The 14695-nt window shown below is 47.1% G+C and overlaps 1 protein-coding gene across 4 annotated transcripts in view; it reads left to right on the forward strand.

Moving 5' to 3' along the window:
- Positions 1-12063, forward strand: part of rarga (retinoic acid receptor gamma a) — a 41728-nt gene extending 29665 nt beyond the window's left edge. For 3 of the 4 annotated variants that reach the window (XM_069659542.1, XM_069659541.1, XM_069659543.1), the window contains 7 exons: positions 6173-6321; positions 6683-6824; positions 7842-8005; positions 8357-8533; positions 8806-9010; positions 9151-9309; positions 9504-12063. In XM_069659542.1, coding sequence (XP_069515643.1) covers positions 6173-6321; positions 6683-6824; positions 7842-8005; positions 8357-8533; positions 8806-9010; positions 9151-9309; positions 9504-9871 — 1364 coding nt within the window. In that variant the 3' untranslated portion in view covers positions 9872-12063. Of the gene's footprint in view, positions 1-2649; positions 2660-6172; positions 6322-6682; positions 6825-7841; positions 8006-8356; positions 8534-8805; positions 9011-9150; positions 9310-9503 lie in introns of those variants that run through there. The other variant, XM_069659544.1, reaches the window with a different exon arrangement.
- The last annotated feature ends 2632 nt before the right edge of the window (positions 12064-14695 follow it).

The following is a 14695-nucleotide window of genomic DNA, read 5'->3' on the forward strand; positions in this document are numbered from 1 at the left end:
GGAAGCCGCAGCCACTTTCTAGCTTCTCTGTCATTGATCGTCTGACTATTTTACACAAGTCTCAGTCTTTGGTGTTTTTTACTCAAAGTGCAAAGGAGAAAAATATAGTTGGTAGTTAGTGTGTAGTGCAAATCTGGACACAATAAAAGCAGAAAAGACATTAGACATAACATGATTTTGTGAAGCGGTTTTGAGGTAAAGTTTTGGGACAGAAAGAGGAAACGCTTGGTGAGGTACGTGCAGACTCTCGGGCTCGCACCTTTACATATTAAAAAAGAATGAACTGTCACACTACTACTTGTGGGTGTGCTTGTTCCCTCCAATAAGAGGTTTGCGTTTGCACACTTTGGTCTGCGGTGCTTCCCCGACGAGCTGGAGTGAATACTACTGTTGTTGTTTACGTTATCCTCCTTTCCCCCCCGACTTCCTCTGACAGCGAGGCCGCAGCCACGGCCCGGCTACTTCTACTTTTGTAGGTTTCTATTGTTGTGGAGAGGAAGCAATAGCAATTGAACGAGCACTAGCGGCCTTGCCAGAGACAGACAGGTGAGAGCCGGGGCTACAGATGGTGAGAGGAAGTCTGGGAGGACGAGAAACAACCTGAGGATCAAAGACTCTGGGTTTGCCTCGATGACTCCTCTGCTCTCTTCTCTCCTCACCTCGCCTGTCTGCCTGCCTGCCTCCGCTCTCTGTCTGCTTCCTCGCCTGCCCGTGACTACTTGTCCTGTCTTCTTGACGTGATCAATGGGCTCAGGCTAGCGCACGACTGCCAGGTTTGGGTTCACTCTCCAGTCACTGTCTTCTGTTGGGCAGATGAAGAGTCAGCTGGAGCTCACCGCAGGGATGAGGGGGCACATTTTTTCCACAGATCTGCACTTGACTGTCTGCTTTTTCCTGCACGAGCCATAAAAGGCCGGTGACAAAAAATCCTTTCATTGAAACACGGTTCCTTTACTTTTTAATACCTCCTTCCTCAGGTTTGGTACAAGGACACGTGAAGGAAACTTTTTTATGCAGGGTTCATCGGGGACAAACAGCTTGGTGGGCAAGTTTGTGCGTTTGAAGCCAACTTGTGTGTTTCTTGACGGCGTTGCAGGAAAAGGGGGGTGCTCGCTGCCAAATGTTGGCTTGGCCGACTCCATCAAGAAAATATCAAAAGGCCCTTTATGAGGTGCTGTAAAGAAGAAAGGGTGTTTTGAGAGCAGCACCAGACTGCAAGGGTAATTCCACTTTTTAAAATGTGCCCTGAGGATACAGGCTTATCCCACCTGCTGCCTTTCCTGCCCTGCTCTGCTTTCTGCGCCTTCTTTGCTGCAGTTTAGATAAAGGAGTGTGAAATGTGTGTGTGTGTTGCGAGGATTTCGGGCGCAAGTATCATGTTGTGTCGCTCTCAAATTGTTGTCGTCGGCGCTCAAAGCAGCTTTGAACACACGCCAAAATGTACATGACATATACAGAACGTCTGGTCTGGGATTATACAGTACGTGTGCATCATGTGTCCGCCTCTCTGTGTGTTTCATGACTTTCTGCTGGGTTCTGACAGAAAGGTGTAAATTCCTGGAGGGTGTGTGTGTGTGTTAATGTCTGGTTTCTCACTATGTCTGCCCACTTTGGTGTGTTTTCACCTCTCAAACCTGGACCGTCCCCCTGGTCAGCAGCCTAGTTTTATCATAGAGCTTGTTTTAAAAGACAGCATAGCCGGGCCTCTTTACAGGCCTGTGTGTGTGTGTGTGTGTGTGTGTGTGTGTGTGTGTGTGTGTGTGTGTGTAGGAGCCCAGGTAATGAGCTTTCTGACAGCTGTTGAAAGGCGTTGCTACTGCTCAGCACCTTTAATGAAATCACCCCCCCTCATCGTCTTGTCAACACACACACATTCCTCCCTCCCAACCAGCTTTTGCCTCCTTCACCATATAAACTTTCTCTCTCTCAGTTGCAGGCAGGTTACGTCGTGAGTTCTTGTGTAACTCACACAATAGAGACGTGATAGACCTCCAACCTAAAAGCTCGCAGGTGGTTCAAGTGCAATAGTTTGAACAGAGCAGCGGTATTAGGAGATTGCACATGTAAGAAGGTGTTGCAGCGAGGGACAGAAGCAGTGACGGAGATCCTCCGGAAAGACTGGTACTGACAAGAGGAAGGAAATGTGTGTGTGTGTGTGTGTGTGTGTGTGGGTGCGGGGCATTGTAGCAGAAGCCTCAGAGGGATGACAGGAAGACGTGGGCAGAGAAACACAGAGGAGGAGGAGAGTGAAACGCGCTGGCACCGCTCACGAGGGTGTGGTACTTTCTTTTCCTCTTTCATGAATTCCACTTCCTCATAGAAACCTTTCAGTGGTCACTCACGAGCACCCTGTGGTGCTGCAGCCTCTGCTGCGGGGGTAGAAGGCCAAGGGCACCCCCCCTAAAGGCCCCCACCGGAGCGTGCCAGCAAGTCTTCCAGCCCACTGTTCACCATCCTCTCTCAATCTGCTCCCCTTCTGCCACTCCTGTCTGCCCAGCACACACCCCTCTCTTTTTCACAGTGTGCCCCTCTCTCACACACTCCCTCCAAGTCTCACACACTCTTTTACTGCTCCGCGCATTCGACAAGAACACGCAAGCTTTGCAGGCTGTTAAATGAAGGTAGAGACGGAGACAAAGGCCCCCACATGCCCGTGCTTGTAGGTTTACATCCACACACACACACACACACACACACATGCACACACAGGATATTTTAATGGGGAACTCACTGCTGCACTGTTACAAACAGCCCTACATTTGCAAATCAAATAGAGGCGGCAGGGAGTGATCCGCGCCACACGGCAACGACATAAACACTAACTGAACACACATATGCCCGTGCCACTCACTCGTGGACTGAACTGTATGTACGCCATCCCCACATTTAAAAAACACGCCTGTGCATTTGCCCCCACATGCCAAGACTAGACTCCTGGAACAGTAGATTCAATCACACCAACGAGTCACGTAGACAAAATCTGCAGGCCTATTGTGAAAGAAAACTTGTTAACCTGCCAGAACGTCATATGCTGCTGGGTTAAAACGGAGTGTGTTGCAACATAAAACACGAGCTGCATTGTCATGCCTTTGCTCACATACATTAGAAACACTCCCCTTTCCAGTCGACTGAACAACAGGCAGCTTCAGTCTTTCCAGGAAGTCGCTTGTTTTTCTCCATACTATCCCTTCCTTTTCTCTCCCTCTCTCTCTCCTTTTGTATCTGTTGAACCTACAGGGACGTCGCCGGGCCCGCCTGACATGACCTAGAATTTAATGTAATTGACCTAGTTGAAGTCACCTTCAGCCAAACAGCTATTTCTGTCGTGTGCAGTTACATTTCACATCTAATGAGGTTGTGGAGAATGATGAACTGCACATCCCACTCAGGCTGGAGCACTTTAATGGAATGTAGAGGAGGGAGGGGGGGATTGTTGTGTGTGTTTGCTTGTTTGCTAGTGAATATTATCCTCCAGTGTGCGTGTGTGTGTATTTTGTAGGCATTGAATAGTATCAGTGTTTATGTGATCAGGGGATTAGGCCTGGTCAGTGCAGCTGGGCCCAGAGAGCACTGAGAGAGGGGATTAGGGAGTAAACTGATACCGAGCAGGAAACGAACAGTGGCTACTGGTAACCCAGCTATCCCTCCTTCTTTCGCCTCTTATCCTCTTCTCCTCCCCCAACAACAGCAGCCACCCACCTATCCCGCTCCTCTCATCTCATCCGTCTGTCATCGGCTCACAGGCCTCGGCCGGCGGATTGTCATGCAAATGGTGCCCCGGGCCCTCAGAGCGCTGATAAGGAGGGCCTCTCATTTCACAGGGCTTTGTTTTCTAAACAGTGATGAGCTGAGTTGAGGAGACTGAGGAAAGGGGCTCATAGCGGCCGCCTGAATGGGCCCTCTCACTGTGGCGCCCTGGGGTAAGTGGTGCGGGGGATTTGGATGGAGCGGGCTGAATGAGGCGAAGTCTGGGAGGCGGGTACAGGAGTCATGTTCTCTGGCAGGAACCAGGTTCGACGTGTTGACGGAGCCTGATGTATTTCTCCAGAGTTTTCTCCACCATAGGCCTTTCTCTCTTTGGCCCGCTTTCTTTCTCCATTTAGACGGCGTCACTCAGTGTTCGTTACTTGACGCCACATATGGTTTGTCCTTTTCTAAGGGGTTGTCAGCGCTCGGTCTGGAGGCTCATTTGCTGCTGTTATTATTGCATAAACACAGAGGTTCATGGCACGTTCAGAGGGTTTCTGCTCTCCCACTGACCCTGCTGCTTTGTTTCATTCTGGCCGGGGAGATATGAGAACTGCTGCAGAAACATTCAGCGGGCGTAAACTTCAGGTTTTAGATTGATTTGCACATTTGGCTCGGGGATCGCTTTAAAACTAATGGAAAACATCTTTGCCTCCAGCAAAGTTCGCCTTTCAAAGGAGGAATTTCAATGCAGAATCTGAATAGTCAAATATAAAAACACATATGAAAAACAGATGTTTGAGCAGCAGGCTACAAATGAAAATGTCTGACATTTTTTCTGTTACTATCATTAATGAGGCAGCGGCTGGCCAGTCACAGCAGCTGCAGCAGCAGCAGTGGCAGTAATGGTCAGTTTGGTCTTGAACAAGACTTGCCCTCAGGAGCAACTGTGTCCCGCCCTCCCCCTTTCCCCCTCTGCCCCTCTGCCCCTTTCTCTGTTTTTTATCAAATTCCTCTTTTTATGCCCTCTTTTTTTTCTTCTTTTTGAAGTCTCCCCTCTCTTGTAAAAAGCCAAGCTGGTGGTTTTTGCCTCAGCCTTGGGTGTGAGAGAGGGGAGGAGGAGGGGGGTTGTAGGTTAAGTTTAGGCTAGCCCTCTGTGCTTTCCATTGAAGGTGCTGGGGGGAGGTGGGGGCAGTAAAAGTTAGAATTTTAGAGCCTCCCTGTTTTTTATTTTATGATTGGCTTTTTTTTTACGGGCTGGGAGCTACAGCTGGTGGTGTGAATAGCTGCCCAAGGTGACCGAGTCCCAATAAAGTTTGGGCCAGCCGAGCTGGGGCCTCCAGTCCAGCCATGGGACCGCCTTTATAGGCCGCCTTACGAGCCGAGGCCTCTATTAAAACCTGGCAGGGCTGCACTGAGGAATTTAGGGCCAGGAAACAAGAGAAAAATAGGGTTTGTGTGTCAGGGGGTGGTGGGATGCAGAGTTGGGGGGTTGAAGTTTGAGGGTAACCAAGGGTGAAAGTTGAAAGAGTGGATGTTCAAGTGTGCGGCGTATGGATTCCATACTTCCCCCGAGCAACATGTGTGTCTGAGTCTGTGCAGGCGCGCATGTGTGGTGACGGTCTGGTCCTGTGTGTGTGTGTGCAGCAGCTTATGTTTCTCAGGGGAAGTATGGAATCCACACGCTGCACACTTGAACTTCTAAACGCGCTTATATGTGTGTTCACTTCGGAATAGAGCGAAGTTTAATGTACCGTAGCAAGTATGTGACTCGAGGTAGCGCTGACGTCACCGGCCAGTTTGAAAAGTTGGGAGGAGAGCTTTACACCCTGCTTTGCACGCATGTGTGTTTGACATGTGTCTTCTCTGTGCGTGCAAGATGTCATCATGTGCAGTTGTCACTCCGTGGAATGAGGAAGAGCCAGATTTGACTCTCAGGCTGCAACAGCTCACTCTCTTACCTGGCCTTATCAGAGAAGCTGTCAATCAACAGCACTCTTGCTTACTGCTGTAAAAAACAGTTTTGTCTCTGCTGTCAGACAGTCATACTTCCTTTGTTGCCGTGTGTGCTCACACGAAACATTAATCCCCCCAAATATGCACTTGACTGCTACCCCTTAGGGTGGTACCTAGTGTCTGGGAAGAAAAACTGTTGCCTGTTTGCTTCACACTCTATTTAAACTTTCTTTATCCATTTGGTCCCACATAGAGAGAAGCTAAAAACATAAAATTGTATCTGAATCCAGCCTTCAGACAAAAGGTTTACAAACGCTTTCTCTGGACCTCCTTCTGACCTCACAAATCACAAGGAAAGAGGAAACGCTGTCAGCTGTCAAACCACGTTTGAATGCACTTAAAAACTCCTCACTATCCTCGCCTGCTACATGTATCCACAAGTGCACATGTGATATTTCAGACTGCACGGTAGCTGTCGACAGTGATTTGTGACACTCATCTCTGGGGTTTTTTTTCTTCTCATCCATAGCGGTGGAGACCCAGAGCACCAGCTCGGAGGAGATGGTACCCAGTTCTCCGTCTCCGCCTCCCCCACCTCGCATCTACAAGCCCTGCTTTGTGTGCCAGGACAAGTCCTCAGGGTACCACTACGGGGTCAGCTCCTGCGAGGGCTGCAAGGTGAGAAGAACCTGCCAGATCCTTTTTGAGCTCTGCTTTGTCTGGATTTATTTCTTATATTCAGACAAACGCTGGGTTTCTGAGCTGTCTGGCTTTTTGATCAAGATGAGAAGAAAAGTTATCTGCTTCTGTAAAATAGGTCAGCTCGTTTCTTAAAAATGGAGAACAAGAAAGTGAAGTTGTAATAATCCAGGAAAGTTCAAATGCTTTCCCTTTTCTAAAGTTTATTAAAAAAGTGTGGTTATGAAAGAGGAACAGTTTAAATGTCACATTGCTGATTTGATGACTTGACTCTAAAAAACAACGCCTGTGTCGTTTTCTTGCCCTCTCCCCTTTTGTCTCTTGCTTCCTGATGCTCCAGGGTTTCTTCCGTCGCAGTATCCAGAAGAACATGGTGTACACCTGCCACCGAGACAAGAACTGTCAGATTAACAAGGTCACTCGCAACCGCTGCCAGTACTGCAGGCTGCAGAAGTGCTTTGAGGTCGGCATGTCCAAGGAAGGTGAGTCCTCCAGGAAAAATAGTCCCAAAGGACAGAAAACATAAATATTCACTCACTTACACACACAGAATCGTGTGCACACACAGACGGAAGATCCAGTGTGATGTATCTGGCTACCTTTGCCAAGCAGGTGATTTAAATTCTGCTTGGCTCAGATCTGACCTGATTCTCACAGTGTGATCTTATTGATCTGTAAAAGCTCCCTCAGAGGCTCCAGGAAACTATTTCGCACAGAGACAGAAGCAGATGATGAGCCTACCAGGGGTGGTGATCAAGGCGAGGCTGGGCACTGTACCAATCATATGACTAATCGCTTCACGAAAATCATTCTGACTTCCTGTTTCACCACAAAACCTCGCCCTCTGGCCGGCACAGACACTGCTTTCATTCATGAGGACAACAGAGCAGAAAACAAGATTTTGAGTGATGACAAAGTTAATGGCGACAGGATTCACGCTGTCTGCCCAATCTGTGCCACAGTTTTGTGCCCTCCTTCAGTTTGACCTTGTGTGTGGATGGCTGCGTGTAAGCGGCAGTTTCTTGCCCTTCACAGAGCCCGTGGGACATGTATGTGGGTGTAATGTTTTGTGGGATGTGTGTTAAGACCGGGATCACATTGTGCCTCTGCTATTACTGGATATCCTGAGAGGAAGGAAAGTATGGGAGGAGGAGGGAGAGGAGGCAGAGAGAGAGGGAGAGAGTGGAGAGGAGGCCTGGCTTATGTGCACCGGTCAAGTGGACAGAGAGATAGACAAGGAAGAGAGCGGGTGATAAGAAAGAGATAGCCGGTGTCAGCGCCGTGCTAAAGGAAATATGTTGATACTGTTAAGAAAAACCTCAGTTGCTGCTGAGTTCAGGTTTCCACCAGCGACAACAAAAGTCCTTGACAGGGACAGAGAGCACGAGTGCGGTGGATGTTTTCACATGTGATCACAGATAACGAAGAGGAACATTGAAGATTTAGTATGAAGTGGTGGCGACTCTCTTGTCTGACCTCTTTGTCTCTTTGTTTTTTAGCGGTGCGCAATGACAGAAACAAGAAGAAGAAGGATGTGAAGGAGGAGGTGGTGCTGCCAGAGAGCTATGAGCTAAGCGGGGAGCTAGAGGAGCTCGTCAATAAAGTCAGCAAAGCTCACCAAGAAACCTTCCCATCACTTTGCCAGTTGGGCAAATACACCACAGTAAGTTTCCCACACGCACACACACACACACATACGACATACTACTTCACAATCATATCGTGTGTGGCAACCAAGCTATGCCGTCACTGAAGGCTCCTAAAGACGTAAATTCACCGTAGCTTTCCCAACATAGTGGTGCTTTAACTAATTCAGTTCCCCATTAAGCCATCTGTGTGGCCTCACAGTGATTGATGCAACATGTAAATGGATTTTTTTTTTCCTCTTGTGATTGATGTTAAATGTAAATGTGTTGTCAGGCTCGGACACGCTCGCCCTTGATGCAAACAAGGTTGCACACCACCTCTGTGACAGCATACTGATCTCTCTGTGTGTGTTTGTGTGTGTGTGCAGAACTCCAGCTCAGACCACCGCGTCCAGCTGGATCTCGGTTTATGGGACAAGTTTAGCGAGCTCTCCACCAAATGCATAATCAAGATTGTGGAATTCGCCAAGCGGCTGCCAGGTTTCACCACCCTCACCATCGCTGACCAGATCACTCTGCTGAAGTCAGCCTGCCTGGACATACTGGTGAGGAAGCAGGGTCTTTGTTTTTCCCCTTTGTGCTCTTCACTCACTCCCACAGCAGAACCCTTTTTATTAGGTATTAAAGGACATGAGGAAACACTGGCATCTGGTGGTGAGAAGTGGTAGTGCAGGAGAGTTCCCCTAAATAAAACTGAGCCATGAAAAGAGAGAGGAACTTTGTGTTAACAGTTGCACACAAATCAGTTTGAGCTAACACTTTTTAATTTAATTTTGGCATCATACTTTTATTAACAAAGTGTTTCCCCTTCTTTCAGATGCTGAGGATCTGCACACGCTACACCCCAGAACAGGACACTATGACCTTCTCAGATGGCCTGACTCTGAACCGGACTCAGATGCACAACGCCGGCTTCGGACCTCTAACAGACCTGGTGTTTGCCTTTGCTGGCCAGCTTCTACCCCTGGAGATGGACGACACAGAAACCGGCCTCCTCAGCGCCATCTGCCTCATTTGTGGAGGTAGTGCAGCGTACACGTACACTGACAATCCCAGCTGTGTATTTGCTCTGATGTGTAAAATTATGTCTGTACTAGTCTTTCATATGTACAATTCTGCTAAATAATAGAGCATATTATGTGTTTTCTGCTCTCTTCATCAGACCGCATGGATCTGGAGGAGCCCCAGAAAGTAGATAAGCTGCAAGAGCCTCTACTCGAGGCTCTGAAGATCTACGCACGCCGCCGTCGCCCCAACAAACCTCACATGTTCCCCCGCATGCTGATGAAGATCACCGACCTCAGGGGCATCAGCACAAAGGGTTAGTATGACTTAATCACTTCCGAGAACCCAATCTGATTTTAATAAAAGATGTAACCGCTGTAATTAGTAACACTCAAAGGTTAGCAGAGTACCGTCTACTAGCTTCACTTGTGTTCTCTATGAAGAAGGGGAGCAGTGTTTTAATAATCTGAGGACTAATTATCGACCATCGCCCTGTGTTTGTGCCTCCAGGTGCAGAGCGAGCCATCACTCTGAAGATGGAGATCCCAGGCCCGATGCCTCCTCTGATCAGGGAGATGCTGGAGAACCCAGAGGCTTTCGAGGACCAAACAGAAAGCAACGACAGCCCGACCCCTCCGCCTCCACCGCCCCCGCCTCCGCCTCCAGCCCTGGTTTTAAAGCAGGAGGCCGAGGACGAGGAGGACAGCTGGGCCACAGAGAACGGCAGCGAGCCGTCGCCGGAGGAGGAGGACGAAGACGACGACGACGACGTGGGGGACGAAGAGCGAGACAGGGGCTCGGACAGTGACGGGGAGCCGTGGGGGGTGCTGGATGCCATAGATGGGTCGAGGAAAGGCCTTGTTGGGAGGGCGCAGTGAACACAGCATTTCATACACACACACAAACACACACATACATACACATACATAAACATACAACACAACCTCACTCGATCTCCCACCTCAACAAAATGCTGGCCTTCCCTCCCCCCCCCCTTTCTCTCCTTACTGCACATCATTGTGTCCTCCACAGCGGAGCACAGCAGAGCCTTATGTGTACAGACACTTTCTAACTCAGGCCTCATGGTCCATGACAAGTGAACTACAGAGAAATAAAGTAAAGGAGAGATGACAGTAAACCATATGAACTCCTGGCGTAGCCAAGAGGGAAGTAAACCTCTTTGAGAAAGCTAAATGTCGCTCTGTTTTCCACTATTGTTGTTAATATCTGAATAGGGGAACGGCCAAACCAGACACCAGAACTGAGCAGGTGATTTCTATGGATTTACAACAACAAGCACATTTCTCAAAGAAAACAAGAGTACAGGGCAAAACCAAATCGAGTATGCTTATCTTTTGTCTTTGTGGTTATTGCTTTTGAATTTTTAGTTTTTCTTTATTTTCAATTTATGAATAAGTCCATACATATCTATATACCATTATATTTTTGTCTTTATTTGTTATTCTGGTTTTATATATGAATCCTGTAGACAAGTTTTTTTTCTTTGAAGAGCTTTCCTGAGAAGATATTCAGAGGGAAAGAAAGGGTAATCAGAACTGGCTGGGTCTTCCTTAGCAGCTACATATGCTTAGCTGGGGGCTTTTTTTTGTTGGGCACTTTGGCTCACTGTGGATGTCAATGATAATCAACCCAGAGGACTAGTGTTACGTTGCAGCGACTTAATCAGTTTCTGTTATCAGGGAATTGGCATTATTCTATTTAGCGCTCGTTGCGGCCGACTAAAGCTGTCGATGTGGAAAGTAAGTATGTTTGTGCCAAAGTTAGGAAGTCATTTTCGGAGCTTGACTACTGGCAGGGACTCCAGCCACGATCCAGCAATCCTCACACACACACATGCACGAACACAAACACATATTGGATCTCTATTTAACGCTCACACACACACCTTGAACTCGACCCTCAGCCGTAGCAGATGTAGATGGAGTGCTCGGACAGAGATTTACTTTTTACACCGTACATGTAGCACTTTGGTGATCCTCTGTTCGGGCTTAAAATCTCCGTTAGCATGTCCAAAATGAACAAAACATGAAAAACAATCAACATTTGAGCACTCCCCGATGATGTCAGAAGACAAATACACACACGCACACATTCAACATCCACACACAGTAGCAACATTATGCAGCAACACAACGATCGAAGACATATGCAAAGTCAAAGCAGGAATCCTTATGGAAGATGTTTTGGAATCAGACTCAGGGCTTTTCAGTAAGGACCAAACCCTAACGCTGCTCTCAGGCACGCTAGGAACAGGCAATATTTATGTGTGTATTCTTAACTCCGTTTTTTGATTAGCTCTACCCCCCCACTCCACCCTGCGTGTACATAGAAGGAGACAAGTCTGAAAAGCAGCATGGATGCCAGTCTGACTCTCCCAAAGGAGCGGGAAAAAAATCATCATCATCATCATCATCCTCACTGCCCCGCCTGTGCTCGCGCTGGCATCCATGCAGCAAACTGCCTTCTCATCCCAAAAGCCATTATATCATCTTGTCTTCTTTGTGTATATCCTCACCTCTCTCTTTAAAGGAGCTGCAGAGGATTATGTGTTCTCATGTATCATTTCTTTATTGCCAAAACGTCTCTGTTGGCGATCAGCTGGGAGAGCGCGGCTGATGTACAGCACAGAGGGGTTTTTTCGGTCTCTCTTTGAAGCAATATGAACATTCTCTCTGTAGCGGCGAGAGGTCCCGTCTCCTGAATACGGGCAGGTCTCCTCTTTTTGAGTCATGTGTGCGTATGTGTGTGTGTGCGTGGGCGTGTGTGTGTGTGAATGCTTTAACCTGTTCAGTCATTGGGTGAATGTCCTCGGCATGGTGCTGTCACACAAAAAGCTCTTGTGTGACGACCTCATCCTTTTCTCTCTGCTGGGCTGTCATGACGTTAATGATGGTAATGCAGACAGAACATTGAGATTATGTTGTTTTTATGTTTTTGTTTTTTCAACATGGCCAAGGTGTTGTCTACCCTCTGTTTATGTCAACTCTTGTCATACAAAGAAAAGCCATATAAACAGTAAGAGGCACAATAAACTACTTTTGTGAGATTACTGGACTTTTATTTTATTTCATCCTCATGCAAACTTTACTCACAAATCACACAAGCGAAATAAAGCAGGTTTTAGTCACTTTAAACATGCAGTACCAAGGTACATCAGTAGAGGGAGCTCTTGAATCATGACTGCAGGGTGCGCGGTCGCCCTTTGCAGCAGTGCTCACCCTGCACGCAGGATAAGAGAAAGGGTCTGTTAGGTCACGGAGAGCTGTGGGTGCAGAGGCTAATAAATCACAGCCCAGTGCTGAACAAGGACATCAGATAAAGGTCTGCTCCGAAGATTTGTTCACTCTGCAGTTGGAGGAGCGCAGGTGGTAGCCTTAAAAAAAGAACCACAGACTAACTCTTTGCTACAGTTTTGGCTCGAAGATAAAGTGGTGCGGTACTTAAACAGCGAATCTGTTTCCTTTGGTTTATCTATTGAATTTAGGAAAGGTGGGTAGAATATATAACAGGAAGTAGGAGTGCACCTGAGGAAGGAAGGCAAAATAAATAATTAAAAAATAGAAGCCTCACTTTTTAGATACATTAAATAAACCATTTTTTAGTCTTTAAATTGACTTGCAGAGACATAATCAGATTTTTCCCCCATTTTTTTCAGTGTTTCAGACTAAACTAATCAAAAAAGATGCACATCAATTGATACTAAAACAATCTTTATTTGCAGCCCTAGATGTTAGTCTATACTGGAGGCCTTCCAGAGAAGATGAAAGTGATGCTTCCAACTGGAGAGTTAGTACCTGGTCTAATCTGGTTTCAGATCTTGCAGAACGGAGCATGTTGGATCCAAAACTTTCAAAACGCTTTGATAATAAGCAACGTTTTGATAAGGACGTCAAGGCCTTAAACTCAGAGTCGACACATTTGTCAAAGTGTATGAAAAAGCTGAACATAATAGTGCTAACCACATTTAAACAGGCAACCTTAAATTAAGGAAACTCTAGGATGGACTTCTTCAGATCGGTTCTGTAAAAATCAAGTGTATAATTTATTCCTTTTATGAGACCTGCCTCGAGTAAATCACTGTCACTGATAAGAGCGTGCTCCTCTTGATAAAGAACAGGAACCCTCTTTGTAAAGGGCTTCTGATAGTAAACATCTCTCTTTTTTTCAGCGCACCAGTGTGGGATACTAATGCCTCACCTTGATTTTATTAATAGAAAGACGGAGAGAGAGAGAGAGAGAATCAGAGGAGGGTGATAAACAGAGATGAGATTCTATCAATTATACGATTGCTTTAATTAACTATCATTAAAGACAGATCAATAACACCAGACCGGAATTAAAATAAGGCCCATACATTACACACTATTTTACAAGGAACAATCAAACGGCCTCATATACCCAGCCCCTGGACGATGTTGCCATGGGAACCCATGGGAGGGTTTGGGTGTGCTTGGGGGAATTTAAAGGAGCCGGGTAAGATTTCTATATACTCATCGTTCCACGTCGACGATACTTGATTAACTAATTACTCGAGTTAGCGGGGAATATTCTCTGATAATGGGAAAAGATGAAAATGTGTAAAGAAAGGCCGCTGGAAAAAAAAAGGTGCAATGAATTAATAAAGGGTAAAAAATCTCCCTTGTAATATTCTTGCAGCCTCAGGGCATCAATTATTCATAAAAAATAGTAAAGAATCCATAAAAGTGGGTCATGAGTGCGGCAAACCAAAGAAACTCATTTGAATTTTTAAACCCAGAGAGAGAGAGAAAGAGAAGCCCTGCTGCATACCGCTGAGCTCGCTGCGAACGTGAGCAAACCGCAGCGTTACCTTAGTCAACAAATGGGAGAGATAATGGAGCTCCTCAGAGAGTGATCACCAGGATAAAGCTCAGTGATCCAAGGTGCTCCTGGGGAGTTAGGGAGTAAAGGCCCGGGCTCAGGGTGGGATATAAAAAGGTGGTGCACCTGGGTTTGATGTGGTGTATTTTTGTGGATGCATGCAGATTGGAGCGGGGTCACAGTGTGAAACAGCACATCTTTTACAGCGTGTCTCTTGTTGGGTCAGAACAGACGAAAAGGACATTTTGGTCATTTGTTACACACGCGGTGAATCCACGGAGGGTTGGTGAATCAGTCAAGGGAAGAGACGAGAGGTGAGGGGAAGGTGAGGAGCGTTTTCAAGTGCAAAGACCGTAAATTTAACACCTTCCCCCTGCGCGAGCAGACGGGCAGGCGTGCCATCTTAAAGGAAGGGTAATGGAGAAAGTGATGGAGGAACGGGTAAAGGTATCTGAGTGGGAATGGAGGGTGTGCCAGCAGGGAAGGGAGGCAGAGGAAATAAACAAGGCCAGGTAGAGAGAAGAAGAGGGGTGATTTGGGGAAGGGGAGCGAGGCGTCGGGGTCATAAAAACTAGGAGATGTGTTCTGGCCTCTGGGTCTTCATATCTTTTACATTTCTAATTAAAAGAGATAAAGAGTGAGGGAGTCATCAATCCCACAGTGATTTCCCAGTTAAGGTTTTAGAGGGGGCTGTAAACTAGGCAGCCCGGCATCATTGATTTTATAATTAGCTATCGTCACCCCAGACTTAAGATGGAGGGAGTGTGGTGAGGAGAGCTTCAAACGCGGGGAGCTATAGGAGATCGCCGGAGGAGTAGGAGAGGCGCAAGGATGGAGATGAT

This window comes from Semicossyphus pulcher, unplaced genomic scaffold, assembly GCF_022749685.1.
Source record: "Semicossyphus pulcher isolate SPU_LCO1_2020_fin unplaced genomic scaffold, fSemPul1.0.p SCAF_13, whole genome shotgun sequence".
In the NCBI taxonomy this organism is placed as follows: domain Eukaryota; kingdom Metazoa; phylum Chordata; class Actinopteri; order Labriformes; family Labridae; genus Semicossyphus; species Semicossyphus pulcher.